Below are 25,376 nucleotides of genomic sequence, written 5' to 3' on the forward strand. Positions count from 1 at the left end.
AAGAGCACCATGTACCTCGCGTTCCGCCCACAGGTAGTGAATGCGTTGTATCAGCAGCTTCTTGACGTAGTTTGAATGAGTCAAGGATATAAGGCGCGTTCGTAGCCCTCCAATCTGTGTTGGCTTTGTGGCGCAGTGGGTAGAGCACCATGTACCTCGCGTTCCGCCCACAGGTAGTGAATGCGTTGTATCAGCAGCTTCTTGACGTAGTTTGAATGAGTCAAGGATATAAGGCGCGTTCGTAGCCTGTCATTCTGTGTCGGTTCTGTGGAGAAGTGGGAAGAGCACCATGTACCTCGCGTTCCGCCCACAGGTAGTGAATGCGTTGTATCAGCAGCTTCTTGACGTAGTTTGAATGAGTCAAGGATATAAGGCGCGTTCGTAGCCCTCCATTCTGTGTTGGCTTTGTGGCGCAGTGGGTAGAGCACCATGTACCTCGCGTTCCGCCCACAGGTAGTGAATGCGTTGTATCAGCAGCTTCTTGACGTAGTTTGAATGAGTCAAGGATATAAGGCGCGTTCGTAGCCTGTCATTCTGTGTCGGTTCTGTGGAGAAGTGGGAAGAGCACCATGTACCTCGCGTTCCGCCCACAGGTAGTGAATGCGTTGTATCAGCAGCTTCTTGACGTAGTTTGAATGAGTCAAGGATATAAGGCGCGTTCGTAGCCCTCCATTCTGTGTTGGCTTTGTGGCGCAGTGGGTAGAGCACCATGTACCTCGCGTTCCGCCCACAGGTAGTGAATGCGTTGTATCAGCAGCTTCTTGACGTAGTTTGAATGAGTCAAGGATATAAGGCGCGTTCGTAGCCTGTCATTCTGTGTCGGTTCTGTGGAGAAGTGGGAAGAGCACCATGTACCTCGCGTTCCGCCCACAGGTAGTGAATGCGTTGTATCAGCAGCTTCTTGACGTAGTTTGAATGAGTCAAGGATATAAGGCGCGTTCGTAGCCCTCCATTCTGTGTTGGCTTTGTGGCGCAGTGGGTAGAGCACCATGTACCTCGCGTTCCGCCCACAGGTAGTGAATGCGTTGTATCAGCAGCTTCTTGACGTAGTTTGAATGAGTCAAGGATATAAGGCGCGTTCGTAGCCTGTCATTCTGTGTCGGTTCTGTGGAGAAGTGGGAAGAGCACCATGTATCTCGCGTTCCGCCCACAGGTAGTGAATGCGTTGTATCAGCAGCTTCTTGACGTAGTTTGAATGAGTCAAGGATATAAGGCGCGTTCGTAGCCCTCCATTCTGTGTCGGCTTTGTGGCGCAGGGGGTAGAGCACCATGTACCTCGCGTTCCGCCCACAGGTAGTGAATGCGTTGTATCAGCAGCTTCTTGACGTAGTTTGAATGAGTCAAGGATATAAGGCGCGTTCGTAGCCTGTCATTCTGTGTCGGTTCTGTGGAGAAGTGGGAAGAGCACCATGTACCTCGCGTTCCGCCCACAGGAAGTGAATGCGTTGTATCAGCAGCTTCTTGACGTAGTTTGAATGAGTCAAGGATATAAGGCGCGTTCGTAGCCCTCCATTCTGTGTTGGCTTTGTGGCGCAGTGGGTAGAGCACCATGTACCTCGCGTTCCGCCCACAGGTAGTGAATGCGTTGTATCAGCAGCTTCTTGACGTAGTTTGAATGAGTCAAGGATATAAGGCGCGTTCGTAGCCCTCCATTCTGTGTTGGCTTTGTGGCGCAGTGGGTAGAGCACCATGTACCTCGCGTTCCGCCCACAGGTAGTGAATGCGTTGTATCAGCAGCTTCTTGACGTAGTTTGAATGAGTCAAGGATATAAGGCGCGTTCGTAGCCTGTCATTCTGTGTCGGTTCTGTGGAGAAGTGGGAAGAGCACCATGTACCTCGCGTTCCGCCCACAGGAAGTGAATGCGTTGTATCAGCAGCTTCTTGACGTAGTTTGAATGAGTCAAGGATATAAGGCGCGTTCGTAGCCCTCCATTCTGTGTTGGCTTTGTGGCGCAGTGGGTAGAGCACCATGTACCTCGCGTTCCGCCCGCAGGGTCGTTGGATCGAAACCAGGCGCCGGTAAGTAATTTTTTTATATAGTGTAGGGGGAGGGGTGCGGACTACGATGGACAACTAGAACGGGTGACATCGTGAGTTAAAGAAATGCTCTGCATTTAAGAATACTTTTCCGCCGTTTTTGACTCAGTAACTGCGAACAAGAGAAGACAACGTGTGGCTTGCCCATTGCCGAGCATGCTGCTTCACCCGATGGGGTAAAGCAGCCAGACCCCATTTATACATTCCTCTCGTCTTAATTGTAACCTGCTTATCGACCACGCCGATAAATGGTAGCCATATATGGATAAGCCATTTCCAGAAATGCAGATTAATGCGCAATCATTCCTGCGCCGTTTCTTCACGGTATTATAGCGATTGCTGGGACCTTATAACTTCGCCAATTATGCCTTTCTTGTGTAAATTCAAGACGCTATACGCCTGCTAATACCTAATTATTCGCGAGTATTTTGTGTGTTGGTTTCTGCTTGGGTGGTTTTTTTACATTTTTTGTCATCCTCTCGTAAGGGTCATGTACGACACATCATATTTTTGTCAGCTTACTTTCCGTTCTTTAATTAGTATTTATTTTACTTCCCGATTTCTAAAAATCCTCTCCGACTCATTTCCTCTGACCACACACGTGTTAACTTCGCCAGTGACGCATTTTTGTGCAAATGCAGGACCTTACCAACGGTTATAATCTAGGGGTACTTGGTAAATAATGCGTCAACAAATTATAAAAAGTTGGGGAAGCCCATAAGCAAAAGGACAGGAGGGGTTGTTTGGGAAAGTCGGGAACCAAACAAAACGCGCGTACGCGTGACGTCGCACCACAACAAAACAACCAGCAGTTGAACTGCGCACACAACGAACGCCTTCCAGGTGATGAGGGCTCGTTTGCATGCGTGCACCTCATTTTTTAAAATTCCCTGTTCATACCGTTCAGTCATACTTCACCGCACCCAAGCTCCATGCTTTCAGGATGCATTGTTTTTAAGATCACAATTTCTTATGAAGACTTCGCGATCAGCATACTGCGCCCTGCGAGTCACAGCGGTGGCGAGTCAATCGCGGGCTCTTCATCATCTTCAGCGGCACGGGAGGCGTGGCTCGCGGCATGTGCCGATGAGGCCGACGACGAGCCAGCAGGCGCACGGAGCGTGCTGCCTCGAGCCTCAGCCGGCATTCGGTTCGAGCCGCCTCCGCAGAAGGGACGTAGCGCGCCCAGCTGGAGCAGTTCCCTTTGGCCTGACGGCGACCCGAGAGGAGAGAGGTCCGATGCGCTTCAGCGGTCCCGCCAAGAGGCGTCGGGAGAACGCCGGCGGCCGAGTGCCGCCCGTGTGGGCCGCCCGGCCCAGCGCGCCCATGTGGCCGCCCCGCTACGGACCCCTGGGGTCGCCATTCTTGGTGCCCTTCTTTCCAGGAGGGCCCCCGCCCCCCGACGTCCAGCTCTGCGCGGCCGGTGGAGTACCGGGAGTCTTCAAGAAGGAGAAGGCCAAGATCGTCCAGTTCGAGTGGAACGGGTGCACGTTCTACCGCTACATCCCGGACAAGGTGAACGCGGCTGGGGGCGCCGGCAGACTCGAACCCACTCCGCCCCCGCCGCCGTTGCCGCCCTTCGGAAGGCCTCCTCGCTCGTTCGAGTGGCACCAGCGGGCACAGAGCCGGCGCCGCAAGCAGATGTTCCCGCCCAGGACGCCCGCGCCGGCCTGGGTTCCAGGACCGAACCTGCCGCCTGAGAGGTCCAACGCCGGAGGCAGCAAGCAGTTTGGCGGCGCCACGGCCGCCGTGGGGGGCAACCCATCTGGAGGAGGACAGTTCCGGGCGAGGGACAACCCGCGGATCCCGCGCAAGGAGAGCAAGACTCCAGCCAGTCACATGCACCTGCCGCCGTTCCTGGCGGCGACTTCGAGCAAGTCGGGCACCGCGACCAAGACTCCGTCTCCTCCCACGCACCAGCAGGGGCCTCCGCGGGCCGCCTCGTTCCGGAACAAAGACGCGGCCAGCGCGCCGCTCCCCTACTCCGTGAGGGCTGCCTTCGGAGCCGAGGGCGCGTCGCCCCCGCTGCCAAAGAAGCCCGAGCAGCACAGCGCCCCCAGCATTCCGACGTCGTCGGCGAACCAGCAGGCCACCGGAGGCGGCGCAAAGTCCAAGTTTGGAGGAGGAGGAAGAGGAGGAGAAGGTGGAGGAGCCGTGACAGCCCGCCGGAGCCAGGACAGTGGCATTCCGGAATCGGACATCCTCGGGGCCAAGCCCAAGAAGCGCATGGGGAACATGACGTTCAACAAGTCCACGGCTGAACGGCCGGTGAGCGGGCCCGCGGGTAACAACGCCAAGACATACACTCGCGCACCGCCCTTCCGTAACAGCCCGCGCGTTTACAGCTCCACGGTGCTCAAGGACGCCGGCGGAAAGCAGGAGTGCCGAGGCGCGGCGGGGGAAGGCAGCAAGCCTGTCCCGTCCACGCCAAAGGTGTCACCGCCCAAGGAACAGAGGCCGAGCCGCCACGAGCGCCGTATGCGCTACAAAGCCGAGGTGGTTGGCTCTAACGTCGTCGTGACGCAGGAAGAGAACAGCCCTGACAAGAAGGGCGACGGCGACAAGGCTGCTGCCACCGCCGCACCGCCGAAGGCTTCAACGACTGCAGCGCGCCCCCCTGGCGGAGGAAAAAAAGGCCACCACGAGAAAAGTTCGGCCCACAAGGGTCAGGCAGCCGCGCCTAAAACCAAAACTCCCCAGTGGAGCGACTTTGACGTATCGGTCTTCCGGAGCCAGGTTGCTACCCTGGCTGCTGGAACGGGCCCGACCAACACCGGGAGGTCATCTGCTGACGCTTCAACCCAAGTGGCAGAAAACTTCTCATTCAACGAGCAGATAGACCGATACCTGACCCCTGGCCCGCGAAGCTCAATGAGCGCGGGCAGCGACTACTCTGCGGGCGGACTAACATCGCCTTCTGGAGATGAGTGGCCAGACGGCAACTCTCGCAGCGTGTCCATTCAGACGCATGAAAATGAAGAGCCCTCCCGACCGCAAGAAAAGCAAGGAAGCAAGAGTGGGTGTCAGGCATCGGTGCACGCTCAAGTGAAAGAAACGCAGTCAGCCTACCGAAAGACAGACGAGTCGAAACGAGACGCCATAGTCTGTAACGGCGCCGCGGGGCCAAACTTCGGGAAAGTTGAAATGAACGGAGTGTTAGACGAGGCTCTGTCCGACGGTGAGCACATTTCCCTGGCGTCCTATCTCGACGAACCGCCCACCAGTAGCTCCGAAATATACCTGGATAGTCTGGTATCGAACGGAACATCTACGTCCTCGCCCCGGGAGGACACCTACCGCAAGTCGATCTGCGGAGCCAACAGAATGCCCAATCAAGATGGCCCGGCAATGGTTTTCGAGGAGATGAACGTCTTTCTCAAAGAATGCAGCCCTATAAAGACAGCCGCTAAGAGAGCGGAGGCGGCGGCACAGGCGCAGGCCCTGAGTGACGCTTGCGGGGCCTCATCGTCCGGTCCCTCGTCGAATGCGCCCTCGAGGAGCCCCGAAGGTGATTCTGCGCATCCCGAAACATCGTCTTCTGCACTGACCTCGACCTCGTGTTCCTCGTTGTCCAAAGGGGACGGCTTCTCGGACATCTCGGAGCCACAGTCGCCACTCGCCAAGGACCTGAAGGTACCGGACAACACGTCACTCGCGAGCGACGTAATCGTCATCAACTTCGCCGAGGACACGACCACGCTCAGGGAGCACCTCGAGGGTCTCGCAGCTGACTACAATGCCAAGCAAGAGGGAACCACCGGTGCGGACGGAGCCGACGCTGAAGAAAGTGACCCTGAACTGCTCGCGATCAACACCAGTGGCCACAGCAACGTTCTAGAAAGACACACTGGGTCCTCCCCGACCGGCTCGATAGCCCCGGTTCTCCAGCCAACCCACGTCTCTCCGGGTGAGGCTTCAAAGATCGCGCAAGAGACTCGCTCTGCTGGTGGAGACTTCTGCGGTGGAGCGAGAGGACGCGGCGATTCGTTCAACCAAGAGCAGCCGCAAGACCAGCGGCGCCAACGGGGAGGAGCGCTGTCCGAGAGGGGCGACGATCCTTTCACCGCTTCGCACAAAGGAGCCGTGGCCGACACGCGAGGCGCCGACTGCACGGGAAGCTACCAACGCCAAGACGCCTTCTGCAGCAAGTGCGGCGATTGCTGCGGCAGCCCGGGCTCGGGAGACAGCCAGGGCGTCGTGCGTGTCTGCTCGTGCAAGATGCGCCGCGGTGGGCTCCGCTCCATGGCCGTAGCCGAGGGAATGGAAGAGGCCCTGAAGGAAGAGTACCGAGACCCACAACTTGTACCTTACTTCGTCGAAGAGACCGTTGAGTACCTGCTTTTGGATAGCGACAGCGAAGAGTACGAAGAATCAAAGCGCCGCGCTTCGGTACGCTTCTCGGAGAGCCGGGGCCAAGCTGGCTTCGAGGAGCGCTCAGCTGCATCGGAGCGATATCCAGAGAACGGCAGCAGCTGGAACAAGCTGAAAGAGGGCTCCGAGGCCTCGGCGGTCAGCCCTGCGCGCTGCTCCAGCGATGCGACGACGGCGGCATCGCGGGCGCTGATGTACGATTGTCCGTGGTGGACGTACGACCAAGGCAGCGATGGCGCTAGTGACCTCAAGGGCTCAAGCAACAAGGCTCTGGCGAGCTGTGACCGGATTACTACTTCGTCCCCCGCGATCCCAGAAATGGGCCCCATGGCAGCTGGAACCCTGCACCCTTGGTCCACCCCACTCGGCGCGGCTGCAAGCTGCGACGGAGGTGCGGAGGCTGCTGGAGCGACGGCAGCTGTTGGCAACAACCCTTGGGGACCTTTCTTGGCGACCGCCGAGGCCATGGTTGGACCCCGGATGGAGGCTGCATCGGGTGACCACGAGTCTTCGGAGCAGGTTGCCTGCCGGATGGTCCGGTCGGACGCCGACTTCAGCACCCTCTACATGGAAGGGCAGCCACGGAAGCCGTCGCTCAAGCAGCGCTGGGCTTCTGTCGACGTCGCTGCTACCGCCGGGGTCGGGGAAACTGGTTCCAGCGGAGTGACTGCCGCCTTGGGCACTGATCGTGACTCGCTGTCCTTCTACGAGTTTCCGATGAACGAGCACCCCGAGGCGATTCCGCCGCAGCGCCACTCGCTCAGCATGGAGACGCTCGTAGGGTCCAACATGATTGAAGCCGCCTCAACGTCGTCTACGGGTGGCGGGGGAGAACCCCCACTCACCGATGTCAGCGTCGGAGCTCAGTCTGCAGAGGCTATCGAGAACAAGGATTCCGGAACCCATAGCCCCAATGCTCAGTGCTGCGAGTTGGAGCTGTACGGGCCCGGGAACAAGGGTGATGCAGCTGCTTGCACGGTGGCGGTTCCTCCGCAGGCCCTGGCCGAGGATGGAGCCAAGGGAGATGCTTCGTTTGACGGTGAAGTGATGCCGGGGACCCCGCCGGATGACCTGAATTCCTGCGGCGACAAGAAGACTCCCGAGGGCCCCAAGCCGATGGGCAAGATCCGCACCAAATTCCGAGACTTCTTTTGGAAGCACAAGTGACTGGACAGAGGGAGCTTTGTTTCGTTAGGATCCCCTACAGCTTTGTGGACTGGAGTGTTTGCCCCTGTTACACTTTTTGGACACCTGTACCACAGACAACCTTGGCCGTTTTTTTTTTTTCGCCCATCCGTAGCCGTGTTAGTGTGTCATCTTGTGTTCAAGTTTTTCCTCGCACGCTCAACTTGTTCACAGCAGGGTGACGCTCTTTCCACTTTTTTTTCTTCGCGACGGCTGTGAATCGGTGTCAATGCTTGTTTTCGCAAGAGGGGGTTAGGGCCTTGGTTACTTTGTGTGAGTTCGCAGAAAACAGTGGTTAGGTGCTAAAGGTGTTTCAGGTTAGCTGATGGTTGTTGAAAGCCATGACTGGTTTTCTTGCTGCGCGCTACTTTACACATCACCAGCTGTTCGCGTTCCCCGACGTGAAATTTCCTTCACTTGAAAACCGCCTTCCATGTACCCGTTTTTTTTCTAGTCCAATAAAAGTTGAAAAAGTGAACTGCAGTGAAATGTGTTACGCACGTAGGAGCGCCCGCGAAACATGGGAGCTGGCGATACTAAGATTAACGGCATAGCACAAAAACAAGCTGATACAATGCGCCGACGCCCCTCACCGCTGTGACGCCTGCGCATTACTTGAAAAAAGTGTGCGACCAGTCAGCTAAAAGAATTTGCACTCTTTTATTCTAAACCCCTAAAATTTGTGGGGTGATGGCGTTGCTGCAGCAGTCGCTCAATGAGCGAACTAGCAACGCGTGTTTCATGTCGGCATTTAAATTTCCCGCTAAAATATCAGTAGCTGCACATGGTTGCTGACATTACTCCGGCACGGACCAAAGTGGCAAAATTGCGTCATGCCCGGTGGCGCGCGCAGACAGATCCAGATCCAAATCACGGCCGCAACAAAAAGAGAAACATGGCGGCGGCTGCTGTCCTGCCAGCGGTGCCTTCTTCCACGGGAGAGCAAGGACGCGAAAGATGTCTCGAAGATTACCGAAAGAAGTTGACCGAGCATAAGGAGCTAGAAAGCAAGCTCAAAGACTGTAAGTGGTAGAGGGCAAATACGCCTTGGTTCTCAATCTTCCGTCTACCTGAGTGCGGTCAAAGGGCTCGCTTGAAATAACGCTGATTCACGTTAGCAGAAAACGTTTCAAATCATTCGGTGCTTGTTCCAAAACAGGTCGCTTATATCTTTATCTTTATACAGGTTATTGCCGCAAGCGCGCAAGGACGTCGTGGTTTATTGTGGTAAATAATGCCGGCTTGGCCAACCGGGGTTTGTTTCGTGCATGGCGGGCCCTGTCTTGTCATGAAACAAGAGATATGAGTAGAAGTGTGTGAGCTAGAGTTTTACCTTTGTGACAGTCAATTTGTTCGTCTGTTAGCAAGGACTTTGCTTGTCGTGTAATTCTTAGGTCTGTCCGCCAGCTTTGACAAAACTGCGTCAGCAAGGCGGACGTAATCAGGTAACGAGGCCCATGGCCCGAAAATGAAGATAAAACTAGGAGCATTCCAGCCATTGGTCAGGAGTCAGGACTCTGCTTGTTTTGACGTGGGGCCAAGCCTCAACGGCCTCGTCGTCTCCAGAAAAAAAAAAAAAAAATCTCTAGGGGGAGACGTCTTCCTTGTGCTTTGAAAGCGAAAGAATTGTGGCAGTGGACGTGAGCCTCTGACGGCCGCTGTCATCGTCATTGGCCAAACCCCTCGCGTGGATATGTGACCCGTCAGGAGACTTCACAGCTCCGTACTGACAAGCCGCGAATCTCAGTTGTGGTAGCTCTATGGAATTAGCATGACACGCGCGGTGTTGCACAAAGTAGGGGTAACCATAACCACGATGTCTCGGCACATAAACAGGCATCAGTGTATCTCAAAACCCGCGTAGAGTGGTAAAATAGTGGTAAGTCGCTTTCCTGTTGTGAAATGGCCCTCAATTCGGTTCCATGTTCACACTGCAGTTTCTTTGTAGTTGAAGGTACGTTGAGTTCGGGGACCGTCTTTTGTTCACAGAACCATGTTTCGTATGAATAAAAGTGGCATGGCCGGTAGTACAGTAGAAAAGTGTTCATTCCTTCGTTCGTTCTTAGTTGGCTGTTAAACATTTCTCTCTCTGACCGAACCCGGCAGGAGTTCAATGCGTTCCAATGTGAACTTACAACTGCAAGCTTATGAAGTAAAGTGGGGAATGGCTCTAGCTTCATTTCAGCGCATCGATGCTAATATCCGTTTATCGAATCCATTGTCGCTGCAGGCATTTCCAGTAAGCAGGGGCAGATTGTCTGTAATTGACCCTGTTGTGTTCACACCTCTCTATTGATTTCAGTGCGGGAGAACCTGAAGGAGCTGAACAAGCAGTACGAGAAGTCTGAGAATGACCTCAAGGCCCTTCAGAGTGTTGGCCAGGTGAGGACTGGACAGCGTATTCTTGAAGTGTGTCAGCCTGTCTCGGAAAACAAATTCCTTCCCAGTTGCATGTTACTGGTCACATTCCCTGATAAGCAGCTCAGTAAGGGTAGCTTAAACCGCTTTCATTTACATTCGGGCATTATTTTGGCTGCCTGTCAGGTGGTTTTAACAGTGCCAGCAGGAGTTAAAAATGACAGAGTTTGTGGTACAGTGTTGTTAACCTCGGTCAGTGTGCCACAGAAATGGCTGCTGCGCCTCTGAAAACCGAATCGCGCCGAATTTTTGTAATGATGGGCAAGCTTTGCTGGTGAAACCACCGAGACGAGCGCACGAATGCGTGAGACTGCTACGTATAACTGCCGTGTACACTGATATGTGCCAGGTGCCTGTAGTTTTGCTGTGTCCTTTTTTACGGATTTGTTCTTATTGATGTTGTGTAAAAAATAAGAGAGAGAGAGAGAGAGAGCTTTTAAATTGAAGATTGGATGAATTTTTATTCGTTGAAGCCCTGGCGAGCTTTATTGGAGTCTCGACTTTGCCAGAGGTTGTGAGTGCTGGTGGTGATCTTACAGAGCTTGCGTAATGTATGTTGCAGATTGTTGGCGAAGTGCTCAAGCAACTTACAGAGGAAAAATGTGAGTAGTTATTCTCTGATGGAGCTTCCATTCTCAGAGCTCTTTTTTTATTCTTTGCTTTCTGTCGATGTAATTTTCAACTTGTTTGAAATTGGCGTCTGTTCTGAGAGCAGTGTTGCATTGAACATTGCTTTGCAGTCATCGTAAAGGCAACGAATGGGCCGCGCTACGTGGTCGGCTGCCGTCGGCAGCTGGATAAAGCCAAGCTGAAGTCGGGAACCCGTGTGGCCTTGGACATGACCACCCTAACCATCATGAGGTGAGTGTGGAACAATGCCCTGAAGACGGGCACCAATCTAGCGTATTCTGTGGTCTGAAGCTGAGCAAGAGTTTGGAAAACGTGATGAAAATCTGACTGGGTGTCGTCCAAGCTCCACAGACAATTCAAATCAATCTTTCATTGCTGTGCAGCGATGGTTCTTGAATGTCCTTGCACAATGTATGCACAAACGAAAGCTAAGCTGCCCTGGTGCATTCGAGCTCGATATTTTGCAGTGGCTGCAGGTCTGCGAGTCTCAGCATTAGCTTCGAAGTTGTGCGTGATAGCATGCGCAAGCAGCACCTGTTAGGCATATCGGGCCGTTTCGTTCAGATCAAAGCACTTTGGGTGAAAAGAAACACAGCAAGAATGTGGGCCAGACTTGAGAGGTTCCTTTCCTCGTCTGCTTTGTACCTAACCTAACACTCAGATTGCTGCCTGTCTCTGGGCGTACTTTCACACTGAAGGAAGGAACAAATCTGTCCAGAATTCAGTAGATCGTGTAGTCTCGTGGTCAGTGCCCTTAGCCCAAAGCTCAAGCGGTTGTGTTCAGAGTTCTCCAATATGGAACAGTTGTGGAACTCTGCTTCAGAATGCAGACTGTGTAAACACCCCTGATTTGTTGAAACTGGGGGCAGAAGGTGTATTGGTGTGACACCTGGGGAACAGAAACTGGGCTTTTCTAAACATTTACTCAGTACAACTCAATAAAATATATTTTGCTTTCCAAACTAGAAAACACTAGATCGGGTACTGTTTACTTGTGTTTCCAAGGTTTTTCTTTTATGAATTAAGGCAGCAGCCTCAAGCGCGTGAGCACTGCTTCGACTTTCTGTCGACAGATGGCAGTCTAATTTATTTGCCCGTACCATGCTTGCCCCTGTTTTTCCCCCAGCACAGGGGGTTAACTGTGGACCGGTTTTTGATGCATGGCACCTATGGTAGTTTTGCAAACTGGTGTAAATTGAGTAACTCTGGCGGATGTGTTGGCAACCCCATGCAGGCACCTTCCCCGCGAGGTGGACCCCCTGGTGTACAACATGTCGCACGAGGACCCGGGCAACATCTCCTACTCCATGATCGGAGGCCTCGCCGAGCAGATACGCGAGCTCAGGGAGGTGAGAGGTCGCCGGTGGAAGAAATACCGCCTGGGCAATCTTGTTCCTCAGATAACTGAGCTACAAGGAGGAGGGGGCAATTCAGAAGCTGATTGGGGAGGTCTTGGGTGGGAAATGCATCACTGACATTTTAGAATTTAAACCTTTTGTAGAACACGTCGTCTGCATGGTCCTTTTTGTTTGTTTGTTTTTTAAATGAAGTAGCAATGTGTGAATGCTTGAGTGCTCAGTTGATCTGAAACAAGCCTGGTTTCGTTGCACAAGAACATTATTTATTTAAAATCACACTTAGGAACTTCATATGGCATTGTGAATGCTATAGACCACAAGTACTTCCTTCTGAAAAAGTGCAGCACCTTGCTTTTTATTTTTAGAATTGTTTTTTTTTTTTTAATAATTTTGTCAGTTGTGCACGTGCAGGAAATATTAGCAAGTTTGTGTGGTCCCTGACTGCTTACCTGCTGTTTAAGAAAATAGATAACAGAAATTTAGACACAGCAAGGCTGCATGAAAGCAGCATGGCCATTTTTCATTCCGTGTGCCCACGGTCTTCCCAAATGCAGCACCCACAAAATACCTGAAACTGCCCTTTTGCGTGAACGCGTGAAATACTGAGCCTGGGAACAAAATGCCATTTGGTTTAAAGTGTTTAGCCGTAACCCAAGCTGCATCTTGTAGATCAAGTGTTCAGCAAGCTGGGTTAGGTTCTAGTTACCAACTTTCAGGAACTAGTGGGTCCAGGCAAATTGAGCTAGAGAGTGCTTGTCTTTGCCGTACCGCAGTCGAAAGTGACCTGGCGCACTCGGGAGGCAGCAACTTCACAACGTATTCATTCTGCTCATGAGGGCCATAAGGGTACTGCTCGGTACATGAAATGGTTACGAGCTATCGTCAGCCGTCTCCTGTTGTAAGGGGCTTATTAACCTAGCCTCGTCTTTGCCGTTGGTGGTGTGCTAGGTGATCGAGCTTCCCCTGCTGAACCCCGAGCTGTTCCAGCGTGTGGGCATCACCCCGCCCAAGGGCTGCCTCCTGTACGGTCCCCCCGGCACGGGCAAGACGCTGCTGGCACGAGCCGTGGCTAGCCAGATCGAAGCCAACTTCCTCAAGGTGGGCGTCCCCCCCTCATCCTTTTTGTTTCCTCCCACGTTGGGCCACAGGGTGTTGGAGAAGGTGTGTGCGCGAGTGCCCGCGGACCTTGCCCATCTCATGTGGGGCTGCGAAGAACACTGTGCGCGTGACGGAGGCCGCGGCCTCCCACCGGACGTTCGCGACATGATCGGCTCTATGGAGCACGGACTCCAGCTCAGGGCCGTCCAGCGGCTCGAGGCTGCTCTGGCGCGGCAACGGCAAAAGGAGAACCCGCGCTCCCCCCTGGTTGCTTCCCTCGGGAACGGTGACAGGAGGCGGGGCGGGGACACCCCTAGTAGCCCGAGCCGCAGGCCAGGCCCTTTGCTTCGAGGTCAGCCCGATACCTATAGTTCATCTCAGAAGCTAGCTGCAGCACTGTGGAGGCTACATTGTTATCAATAGTGCGCCCACTGAGGGCGCCCGTGAAGGGGGTCCTGAAAGGACACTCCCTTCTCCCCTCTCGGCAAGTGGCACCGCACGGCCCCGGCGCCTTTTGTCGCTTCCTTCGCGGTGAGTTAGGCGCCCTGAGGGGGACAACAATGTAGCCTCCACAGTGCTGCAGCTAGCTTCTGAGATGAACTATAGAATAGGTAGATAGACAGGGGTGACGGCAAAGCCCGGCGTGGCCTGACCCGCACCCCCCGCCGGACAACGCAATTAAGGTCATTTCTCTCTCTCTCTTGGAGAAGGTTCTGCAGGATTGGATGTGGTGTGCGGGTTGGACACCACATGATGGCGGTAGCAGTTTTAGTAGTACAAGCATGGGAACAAAAGAAAAAATATTTGGAGTAAATCTGTTTCAAAGGTATTGCTAAGATTGTAGTGTGTGGTAACAGGCAGTTGGTCTGTTTGTACCAGAGCTGTGCTGCTGAGCCCAAGGGTGTGGGTTCAATTCTCAGCCATGGCGGCCACTCTTATGATGGAGGCGAAAAGTGAAAATGCTGCGTGTTTGAGATTTCGCTGCGTGTTAAAAATTTCCACGTAGTCAAAATTAATCCGGAGCCCTCCACTACGGCATGCCTCATCACCTGTGTAGCATTGGTGCCTTAAACCTCATTATCAGTCAATGAATCTATTTGTACCAGAGGATTGCACAGGCCTGGTCCCAGTCGACTCTGGTATTCCAAAAGCAGTGAGGCTAGCCGTATATTGCACTGTTTACAGAAACATCACACACACTACTGTTGAATGCCGTTGATGCAGGCGTGGCTTGTTCACTTGTTCTGTATTCACGTGTAAATGGACCAGGATGTTCGGATTATTTTGTTGTGTATGTTTAAAATGAGCATCGTTTATGCCTTTCATTTTGGCTGTGGCATTATTTTTTACACGGATACCAGTTGTTTGACAGCCACTGCGTAAACATTTTCAGGCCTCTTGTTTCATCGCTGTGGCATCAGCTCACACCGTACGCATTAAATTGGAACTCGGCAATGTGGAATCTTGCTGTTGGTTTGCCAGGTAGAATTACCAAGGGGGTGCCTCCTCACAAGCGACTTCGTTATGTTCTTATTGCATTGGAAAATATTATGTACACCGTGTTTTTTTAAATACACAATGACAATGTAAATAAACTTAAAGGGAAACACATTGTTGGGCAAGTTTCTTTTCTTTTTTTTTATGATTAGCAAATTTCAAATTGTCACAGCAACATGTTTTTTCTCTGTTCCCTTTTTTAATGGCTGATTAGTTCGGACCTGGAGAATGCGCTTTCACTTTTGCTTTCTTTCTTTCTTTTTTTTTTTTTTTCTTTTGTCTAGAAGGCACTGGAAAAACATTCCCTGCCTCTCTTTATGTCCTGGTTCAGTTTGCAGCAGGAAATGACAAGGGCAGTCAGGAGGTCTAGTGTGATCACTCAGAGGCTGGAGTTGCCAACTTTTTTTGAGGGTTGGAAAGATGGACAATGCAGCACAAATAACAGGCGCACAGTGGCGCAACTGGTTTTTCTGTTTAAAAGTGTGAGCTATGCACGTAGCGCCTGTGACTGCACACTTCTCCAGGGGCTGGAGCTTGCCGATAGTATCAGGCTTGGTTATTCCAGCCGATGATCAGAGATATGGCATCTGTAATGGGCAGTCCATTTCGCCGCACAGCATGTGGCAAAGTTGGCGGTGCTGGGCTTCGACTGTTCGTTGTTTTTTCCGCTGTGTTGTTGTAGGCCGCAGTGTTTGTTGCAAGTGGGGTGGAGTGTGAAGCCTGACTGCCCGCCCTCTCCCCCTCTCTCCCTCTCTTCCGGGGGACCCTTGCAGGTGGTGTCCAGTGCCATTGTGGACAAGTACATTGGCGAGAGTGCCCGGCTGATCCGCGAGATGTTCAACTACGCCCGCGACCACCAGCCGTGCGTCATCTTCATGGACGAGATCGACGCCATTGGTGAGAGGGCTTCTCTCTGCGTACTGTGGGGCACGAGGGTGCTGTTGACGACTGGCTGAGAGAGCAAAGGAAGCATTGTCTCAAGCGGCTCGTTGGGGGATGCCCTGTTCGACATGGACGGGATTGGCTATAAGTAACTATCGAATAACACAGATGGTGTTTTTCTTTGACTGTCTTCCTTCCCTCTACCCATGCTCCACATATGGTCACTTGGCAGTTATCGTGTAGACACATCTAATGCAAAGGCACACTTAGGCACACTTATGCAAAGAAGAGAGGGAAAGAAAGACCCCCTTTCTTCCTGTTCCCCGTGAAGGAAAATTGTTTGGAAACAAGGTTCGAATCTCGTCCAGTTGTGGGCAGTACCGTACCTCGAGTGCCAGCAGGGAAGCTTGCCTGTCCTTTTTGTCGGATAAGTGTAGAGCACAAAGCGTCTCAACTTGGATTGCACAGAGACAGTGTCGCTCTTCTCGCAGGACGCTGTATGCAAAGTCAGCAACCCCTTTGAGGGATCGGCCAGATCGAAATGTCGAAAAGCCATTGTGTACTACACGTGTCCATTCTTTTCCTTCTCTTTTGCTGTCTCCAGGCGGCCGTAGGTTTTCCGAGGGAACGTCGGCAGACCGCGAGATTCAGAGGACTCTCATGGAGGTGAGTCCTTCCTTCTTTCTTTCGCTGCTGCTCTTCCGCTGTTCCAGCTTGAAAGAGTGCACTGGTTTCCGCTTCCACTCCTGACTGTCGTGTGACCGTCTGTCTTGTGCGCAGCTGCTGAACCAGATGGACGGCTTCGACTCCCTGGGCCAGGTCAAGATCATCATGGCCACCAACCGGCCCGACACCCTGGACCCCGCTCTCCTCCGCCCCGGCCGGCTGGACCGCAAAATTGGCAAGTGGCCATTCATGCCCACGCGCCTTTGCTCTCGCCCTGTGCGGTGGTTAGGCCTAGCCAAAGTGCGAGTGGATTCAGGTGGTTACGCCTCGACGTTTCTGGATTCTCGTTATATTTCCACCACTTAGCGCTTGCCCCACAAAGGGGACCATAAAAGACGACTGTGTAGAACATTGCTTTGGCCAGGAAAAGATGTTCAAGGCGAAATAAGCAGAGTGTAGCATTTAATCCAAGTTCCATTTCGTTCGGAATTCCCCACTTTCGCCGGACGGTGGTCGCCCTGTGAACTTCACGGATTGGGTGATGCTGGGAATAGCAGTGCAAATTCTAGAGGATCAAGCGGAGGAAATGTCATCATCACTGCGTTGCTACTGGAGCACCGTACCACTTATGATTGAACCAACTGGCAAGAACTACGAGCGCCAGTTGTCTAATACCCCTGTCACACGGGCACTTTCAATCGCGATTGAAGTGAATCGCGATCGAGTTTTCGAGCGCGCTCGACGCACTGCCGCTGCTGCACGGCCCGTTTCAGTCGCGATCGAGAAGTTGCACCGATTGCACTCGTGTGCGCCAGATGGCGCTAACAATGTATTTGCGGCCGGCGTTTGGTAACTTCGCGCGGTCGTAGGTATATGTAACTATGGAAATGTTACCGCACGCTTATTTCGGTCAAATTATTTGACACAATTTGTGGCATTAGTTGAAGTTTTCACCTTCTGTGTCATTACTGAGCGGGGACGAGGGTATCGCCGCTTTCGTTCGATCGTGCTTGGAAGCCTCGATCGCGCTTGAGAAACCAGGATTGAGTTCGAGCGGGATCGAGCTCGATCACGATTGAAACTGCCGTGTAGCATGCACCCGATCCGGATTGAGCTCGATCCGGATCGACTCAATCGCGATTGAAAGTGCCCGTATGACAGGGGTATAATTTACTGGAGGGTTTGAATCGCTCAAAGGGGCCAGAGGTTCATCATCTGAACCAAGCAAGCGATAGCCTGTTAACATTTATTGAAGTGTTGCTAATGTACTTATGGCAGGCTTTTTGCCTGCTCCACCGAATGCATTATTTATTTTATTTATTTAGATAAGTGCCCACAAACAGCATGACGCCTTCAGCGTGGTGCACAGAAGAAACAAGGGAAAGGATAGAAAAGGGAGATGTGTACAATGGGGAAAAAAGAGTATACTAAAAATAACATCAATGGATCAAACATTATGAGGCTGACTCACACGATTCTACAACGCAAAAGAAGACACTCAGAACACACTCAGAAGATGTGTACCGTAGCGAAAAAAGAGCATGAGAAATGAAAATAACTTCAATGGAACAAGGATTACATGGCTGACTCGCCTGATTTTACAACACATAAGTACACACTCAGGCTTTAGATGAGTTTTTAACAGCTTGCACAAAAGTGCTGTAACGATCAAAGATACTCAGATCAGGCACTTCAAGTGAGTTGTAAAGGAGTTGCATTCTCTGGACAGGACTTTTATGATTGACGTCAGGATAAAATAGCGGCGAGGAACGGCATCGTGTGGGGACATGAAAATTGATGGAAGTTAGCAAATCGGCAGAGTCAACAGCTCCATGAGTGAGCTTGTGAAGAAAGCACATATCGAGGAGTGTTCTTCTGTCACTCAGTCTGCTTAATCCAGTGTGGTCGAGTATTCTGTCATACGTGTAATATATTTTCCTGAAAAGGTAACGATCATAATAGATTCTAACAAATCTCATCTGGACTCGTTCCAGAGACAGTGACAAGTATTGAGGAACAGAGTTCCATACAACCGAGCAGTACTCTAGCCGGGAACGTACAATAGCCCGAAACAGGGACAAATAGCAGGTAGGATCAGTGAACTCTTTCGTGACACGTGTTACGAGTCCAAGGGATTTCATTGCATCGCTGGCTGTTTTTTCAATGTGGTGTTTAAAACTTAGTGATGAGTCAATGTGCACACCCAAGTCCCGCACTGTTGACGCTCGAGTAATGGAACCCCCATGCAGCTTATACAAAAATTGAATCGGCACCTGTCGACGATGGTATGATATCACATTGGTCTTTGATGGGTTGATGCGAAGCATGTTTGCTGAACACCATGCTGACACGGTGTTGATGTCATCTTGTAGAAGAGAGCACTCGCTAGCCCTGTCTATAGGCCGAAAGATCTTAATGTCATCAGCAAAGAGGAGCATTTCAAAGTGTTGCGTGCGCTCAGCCAAGAACTTTTGTTGTGTCATAATGTTTATTTGAAAAGCGGGTAATTTGAAACCTGTGCTTTTTGAACGCAGATTTTTCTAAAAATAGAACATCATTCCCTGCCATAGTAGTGAGGTGTGGAGTTAAATAAATAAGACTCAGTGGCTGAGGTGTTGTGCTGCTGAGCGTAAGGACGTGGGTTCGATTCCCGGCCGCGGCAGCCACTCTTCTGGAGGAGGCGAAAAGCAAAGACACCCGTGTGTACGAGATTTCGGTGCACGCTAGAGATCCCCAGGTGGTCAAAGTCAATCCGGAGCCCTCCACTACGGCGCGCCTCATTGCCTGCATTGTGTCGGCACTTAAACACTACAATCAAGTAATCAAAAATAAAGCATGCTGTCTTTGTGGTCCGGTGGAGGCATCAGTGGCAGACTGAAACACAAGACCACCTAACACGCTGTCATTACCATTGCTCCTTTATTGACATGACAAGGGTGTTAGTCATGGACAATCAACCCAGCTGTTGACAATGTTGCTTGATATCCCCTCCCCCTCTCGTTCTCTCATTCTGCGTGCTTTCTTCCCCTCGTGCAGAGATCCCGCTGCCCAACGAGCAGGCCAGGCTTGACATTGTCAAGATCCATGCTGGACCCATCACCAAGCACGGCGAAGTCGGTGAGTGGAGAGATCCTTCGAGTGTCTTCTACGTCACACGGATGTCTCGGGACAATTTGTTGAAGGATGTTGGACGTTTTTGGGGAACAGTGGGCTATTTGTTGGCTTCGCAGCGATGTCCACTAAAGTGGCTCCTTGCCTAATGATTTTCGGAAGTGCTGCCTTCAACAACCTTGTGTGGCGATGAAGTTGGTCGTTTCACCCGCCGTGGTGGCTCAGTGGCTAAGGTGGTGCACTGCTGAGCACAAGGTCGCGGGTTCGATTCCCAGCGACGGTGACCGCTTTTCTGATGGAGGCGAAAAGCAAAAACGCCTGTGTGTATGAGATTTCGGTGCCTGTTAAAAATCCCGAGGTGGTGAAAACTAATCCGCAGCCCTCTACTACGGCGCGCCTCATCACCTGCGTTGCGTCAGCGCGTTTAGCACTACAATCAATCAATCAATCAATCAATCAATCAATCAATCAATCAATCAGTCAAGTTGGTTGTTTGGGCAGGCTGCTGTCTAGGACGAAGCAGTGGGTGAGAAACCAGGGATCCTGATACCTTGGTGGATGGGACCAGGTGCACTTTATAGGTGTTACTGTGGCAAGCTGTTACCATCGCGTTTAGAGCCTGAGGACGTAGTGGAAGTTTTGGCTGCCGCCAGAAATAGGCTGTCGGTGGGGGTGGCTGACAAGGTAACACAGGTGGTAGTGCTGGAAAGTTGCTGACAAGTCACTGCTGCATAGCTTGCAGGGCCTATTCTGTGACAAAAATACTTTCTGGGGCTTTGCAAGCTCAAATGTCGCCATAAAAAGCACTGGCTGTCAAGACAGTTCTGGGTGATGCAGCGTTTCCTGGAAAACTGGCTGAATGAATTCTAGCAGGGAGTCGCTTGTAGCATTGCTAGAAGTTGCGGCGGTTATCCAGTCATAATGGCAGCTGCCGCTTCCTTGAACAACTCTTGCCAGGTGTAGGTTAGGTTTTGCCCTAAACTAGCAAACAGTTGCTCCCTGGTAGATTGCAAAGTTCCTCTGAGCTTGGACGTAACATAATCAGCATAATAAAAATGCAGCAACATTTAGTTTGTCGTCGTGGCAACACTTTTATTTAGATTTTCATATCCATGACTCGAGCAGTAGTGCGCGGTGTTGAGTAGCAGGGCATTGTTATAGCAGCTGCTTATGGTACCTGTCAAAAAGAATTTGGTAAATGAGGTGAAGTCATCCATGCACATGCTCAATACAGGCCGAAAAGTTTGTCGGGAAGTTCCTTGGAGGTACTTCGGTCTTTCTGTGGGTGTGTCGCTGAAATTGCTCGAAGAGAAACTAGCATTGGTGGGAAACGTTGGATGTTCTAAAGGCATTAAAATCTCGTTCCAAGTAGAACTGCGAATGAGGTGCAGTTTTACTATGGCCGAGAACAGCAGTCCTTTTAAAGGGGGACACTGGTCTTGACGTCATTTTTGTTATGTAACCTGTGTGCCCGAGATTTACACAATAGGGGTATTTTAGCGTTCTGAGCACAAATATGCAGTCAGTTTTCGTCCATGTTATGTAAGTTCAGAGTTGTGCAACATGTTATGCCATTCCGTTTTGGTAATTTTTTCATTATCTACCTATAATATACTCAAATACTTTTTGACGCTTTGTACTCTAAAAGGACCATGGAGTGCGACTTTAACACGGCAGTAATTTTAGCATTGTTTCTGCAATTGCTGTAAACTTCATAAATATCAGGTCATTAATTAACAAAGTTTTTATAAAACGAACTGCATAAAAAACTGCTAGCAAAAAGATATCCGGCATTCTTCTGGTTTTATTGCACTGTTCATTTCATAAGGTTTCTAATGCAGCAAAGATTGTGATACAAATCTAACCAGTAAGTATATCCCAAGATATTGTACCTGCCAGTTTACCTCATGGGATAAAAGTTGGTCCTGAGAAAACAAGGCACGAAGTTTGGAAACATATGCGAAAATATTCATTTAGGCGACTTCAAAGGGCGACAGCTTGGTAAATGCGTATGCTACAGGTATAAATAATATTTTGCAGGAACATGCTTTGAAGGCTGTAGACTGTAAATAACATGAATACAGAAAATGATTTTTTGGGCAAATTTTCGGTCACGAGTTCTCGTACTTCACTGTTTTGTGTCCAGCCCTCCTTGGTGGCCACTCAGAATCTCAACTTTGTGTGACTGCTGTAGTTTGCTTAATACAGGTCAACCTGTGCCTCTCCCTTGTTCCTCGCAGACTGGGAGGCCGTGGTGAAGCTCTCGGACGGGTTCAACGGTGCAGACTTGCGCAACGTGTGCACCGAGGCAGGTGAGGAGCGCTCGGCCAGTGCGCCACTGGGGCAGCCCGGGTGGCAGTTTCACTCTGTATGCTATCTGTATTGACGTCTACAGTGGAGTGAAACTGTAGTCGAGGAATCCGTGTGCTGCCCTAGCTGTCTTCGCCCAGGTCACCAGGAGAATCTCGTCCAGCTCAGGGAGGGGGTGGAGGGCCGGGTTGTGTGCGTATTTTGGAACTATACGATAAAGGGTACCTAATTGTTGGCAGAATTTGCGTTGAGTAAGGTGCCATGTGGGGGAAAATAAATGCGTTCGGACTGGGCGTGCTGAAATGCCTGGTCGTAATTGTGAAAGTGCAATTTCCTGATATTTGCCGAGCGTAGGGTAAGAGCAAGGGAATTTTTGTGTGGTGGTCGGTAAGATGGGGTGATTCCTTGATAGGTAATTTTTTTAATCGAACATGACATTAAACAGGCACGATGTTCGTAGCAGCTGTCATGCTTTCGGTTATGCTTGGTGTGAAGTCAGAGTTGAAGGTCTGCCAGCTTCCTTTATATTGTTGTCGGTATTCTGGTATGCAGGGAAATGTTTTGGATCTCTTAAAAATATTTGATGAAAGCACACTTCGTTGCCTTATTAAGGGGAGGACGTGGCAAGTAAAACGGCTCTTTTACTTAAGCAAGAAGTCAACAAAATTTTATGTCAGTGTGATCAGCGATGTCTATTCTGTGCAAGGAGGAAGGAAGGTATTAGATTGGCATAAAGAACGAACAAGTAAAGTTTCGCCTTCCTTTTGAAATCCGAAATAGTTTCACGTCAAAAAGAAAGTGAATCTTTTGTCTTTCTTTTTAGATACCCAAAGGAAATAAAGCAATAGTCTAATAGTTTCCTTGCACAGAATAGACCTTCCTGATGTCGCTGACTTAAAAATCTTGTGGACTTGTAACCTAATTAGTAGGGGTGTGCGAATATTCGAAACTTCGAATATTCGATTCAAATTTTTTGGTATTTGATTCGATTCGAATGACACTTTTATGGTTCGAAATATTCGAACCACCCAAAACTAAAAAAAAATAAATTCAGAGCGTGTCTCAGCTGCAAAGTGGCGAAGCATAAACACGGCGAACGGTACGTGCTTTCGCAGACTGTATCGGTGTTGTTTTCTGCTCGCGAAAACGCTCTGCGCACACCCAATGCGCGCTGACACCGCCGGAAAACCACCCCCACGCTGCGCGGGGTGCGGCCGGCGGCGTCAACATGGCGTCGGCTCCAGCCGCGAAGTGGCGCGGGCGCTCGAGCGACCGTTTCTAACCGCTCTTTAAAATGCGGCTCAAGGGAGACATGAAGTTGCTTGTGCGGTAAAGGAGCTGATAATGCATGCGAAAACGGTACTATAAAACATCATCCGCGCCGCTAGTGAAAGCGCCCATAAAATATTTGCCGGGGTGCTAAGCCTAACCATCTCCAGCGGAGCCAAGCCGGCTGTCTCGATCTCATCGCAAGTAGTCAGACTCCTCCATTCTGCCGCGTGCGTCGTGCGTCATTTTTCTGACCGAGGTAGGCGCTACCGCGGGCGCGAAATTGTCGATGCGGGCATGAAAATACAGCGATCGCAGAGCCGAGGCGAGCGAAGCGCGTGCAAAAACGCACCATGCGGTTCACGCTTGACTGTTGCGGCATGTAGCGAGCTTGGGCACAGCGAGTGAGGAGACGAGCACGAAGCTTTACGTGCTCCAGAAAGGGCTGCTTTGCGACATGGGGGTTAAAAAAAGCAGAAAAAATCAGTGCTTAATTTTTTGGTCTGTGTTGGTTCATACGAATTTCGGATGATACGAATATTTTTCGCGGTCCTGCAAGATTAGTATCATTGAGATTTTACTGTATCAGCGCGCGGCAATGTGCACGGGCTTGGGCATGCCAGCCACTAGTGTGTCAAGTGAGCGGCTACTTTCGGTATCTGGTGGAGTCGTGACGAGCGGGAGGTTGTCACTGCTCCCCGAACATGTCGAGCAGTTAACCTTTCTCTATGTTAACATTTAAGTGAGTGCAGACCTTAACTTGTTGAGTGCAATGGTATTGTGTAATTTCTAATTTTACTTTGTGTGATTTGTTGCGCAATAAAGTTGCAGTTTTTGTGTCTCTAGATGGTGAAAACTTTAATTTTACAAAAAACAATAAGTATTCGTATTTGAAAAATATTCGATTCGATTCGAACTTTGTTTTTATTATTCGAATTCGCTTCGAAATTAAAAAATTGATATTGGCACACCCCTACTAATTAGTTTAACTAGTCTTGGGGAAGCTTTGTGAAGGTAATTAACTTAAAAAGTACAGAAGATATTTTTAAAGTGATTTAGGTGTTGTTATTCTAGTGTACTACATAAATTCTCCTAATTGGACTAATATTTTTAAACTGATTGAGGTTTTGTTATAGGTTAGTTTACTACATAAATTCTCCTAATTTGACTAAATTCGGTCCATTAATAACAAAAATAGTTTCACTTGCCATGTCCCGCCTTAATGCACTTTTATACATCTCCCCAGAGGTGTGTCAAGTGCAATGTTCTCGAGGAAAGCATGTTTTGCAGACTTTTCTCATGTGTCTGGATTTGTTGAACTACGAGGGTTGAGCGTGCCCTTTGGTGCAGGCATGTTCGCCATCCGTGCTGACCGCGAGTACGTCATTGAGGAAGACTTCATGAAGGCCGTGCGCAAGGTGGCCGACAACAAGAAGCTCGAATCCAAGCTGGACTACAAGCCGGTGTAGAAGCCGCCCGGAAGGAGGCGCCCACCCACTGCATGCTAGGACGAGTGTCGGCTCCGAGAAATAAAATTCCTTTTTTCTAACTCTCGCCAGGTGTGTGGAAGTTTTTTGTCCGGCATGCCTGTCCTAGAGGGGAATGGCGTGTCTCAAAATAGGCTTAGTGTGTTCTTGTCTTGGGTTGGGGTTTTTGGAGTATGGTGTTGAACTAGCGGAAACGGTATTACTGTATTTGCCAGTGTGCAAGTCGCGTTTTTTTTTTTTGAAATTTTTGTTGGTGTGTCTTAACCACCGGTGCGTAAATTTAGTACGTGGCGGCCCCGCGCAGTCCACATCGAAAAGATGCCTGTGTGCTGCGTGATGTCAGTGCACATTAAGAGAGACAGCTTTATAGTGTAAATGAATGATTTGTTAGTGAGTCGGAGGAAGAAGGCTTGGATGGTTTTGACTAAACACCATCTGTAATACATGCCATCTGTGTGTATCGATAAACTAGTTTTGACAAGTTAGTTCTGTCTAGACTTTGGGCGATATATGCGCGTGTCTACAAGAACAAGCACTGCTTACTGGGGGATGCGTTGAGAGGCGGTGGCTGCCTCAACCATGTACTTTCGCCGCACTTTCTACGTTGAACAGACTATTTTTGAATTTAGGTGACTTTTTTTTTGCCTGTGATGTGCGAGTGCAGTCAAACGATTTGTGCCTTCTTGGAACCGGTGCATAGTAAAAGTATGGGACCAATCTTTGGCCTTATTTTTGGCATATTTAGGTGTTTTATACACGCCCTATGGGACATCAACACACAGGACCTCTTCGCTGGTGTTGGATTGAAGCTTTGCAGCACTAGCTCAAAGTTTGCCCTGTCAGCTGCACTAAGGAAAGACAGCATTTTGTGATGTGTTCACATAAGTTGCCAAAAAAGGTTGAATTTAAATGGAAGAAAAAAATGCTGGTTTTATTTCACTCGGTTTTGGGAAAAATAAAGTTATCATCATCACTACTTGTTCTGGTACATAAGCCCAAAGACGTTTTGAAAAGTGGCAGAAGTTAGCTGCAGTGAGCGCATGAATCTTTCCTTGCC

At 50.5% G+C, this 25,376-nt stretch overlaps 2 protein-coding genes across 2 annotated transcripts; both read left to right on the forward strand.

The window, feature by feature from the left end:
- The first annotated feature begins 3,276 nt into the window (after positions 1 to 3,276).
- LOC144148237 (uncharacterized) lies at positions 3,277 to 8,029 on the forward strand. Its single transcript, XM_077679809.1, has one exon. The coding sequence runs from the start codon at positions 3,277 to 3,279 to the stop codon at positions 7,573 to 7,575; it is 4,299 nt and encodes a 1,432-aa protein (XP_077535935.1). The 3' UTR covers positions 7,576 to 8,029.
- A 423-nt stretch (positions 8,030 to 8,452) lies between these two features.
- Positions 8,453 to 24,386, forward strand: Rpt4 (Regulatory particle triple-A ATPase 4). The gene is made up of 12 exons (XM_077681987.1): positions 8,453 to 8,615; positions 9,896 to 9,975; positions 10,574 to 10,613; positions 10,752 to 10,872; positions 11,876 to 11,990; positions 12,948 to 13,097; positions 15,368 to 15,491; positions 16,081 to 16,142; positions 16,257 to 16,377; positions 19,179 to 19,259; positions 21,494 to 21,565; positions 24,183 to 24,386. Exons 1-12 carry the CDS (start codon positions 8,489 to 8,491, stop codon positions 24,299 to 24,301), a joined length of 1,212 nt encoding a protein of 403 aa, XP_077538113.1. The 5' UTR covers positions 8,453 to 8,488; the 3' UTR covers positions 24,302 to 24,386.
- The last annotated feature ends 990 nt before the right edge of the window (positions 24,387 to 25,376 follow it).

This window comes from Haemaphysalis longicornis, unplaced genomic scaffold, assembly GCF_048455015.1.
Source record: "Haemaphysalis longicornis isolate Haplotype H1 unplaced genomic scaffold, Haemaphysalis longicornis Haplotype H1 scaffold_8, whole genome shotgun sequence".
Classification (NCBI taxonomy): Eukaryota; Metazoa; Arthropoda; class Arachnida; order Ixodida; family Ixodidae; genus Haemaphysalis; species Haemaphysalis longicornis.

Bases quoted from the DNA above. Each gene is read 5' to 3' on its own strand.
- Rpt4 (XM_077681987.1), top strand. From the start codon at position 8,489: ATGGCGGCGGCTGCTGTCCTGCCAGCGGTGCCTTCTTCCACGGGAGAG. The intron at 8,616-9,895 runs GTAAGTGGTAGA...TATTGATTTCAG, and splicing joins AGAAAGCAAGCTCAAAGACT to TGCGGGAGAACCTGAAGGAG. The intron at 16,378-19,178 runs GCAAGTGGCCAT...CCCCTCGTGCAG, and splicing joins CCGGCTGGACCGCAAAATTG to AGATCCCGCTGCCCAACGAG.
- LOC144148237 (XM_077679809.1), top strand. From the start codon at position 3,277: ATGCGCTTCAGCGGTCCCGCCAAGAGGCGTCGGGAGAACGCCGGCGGC.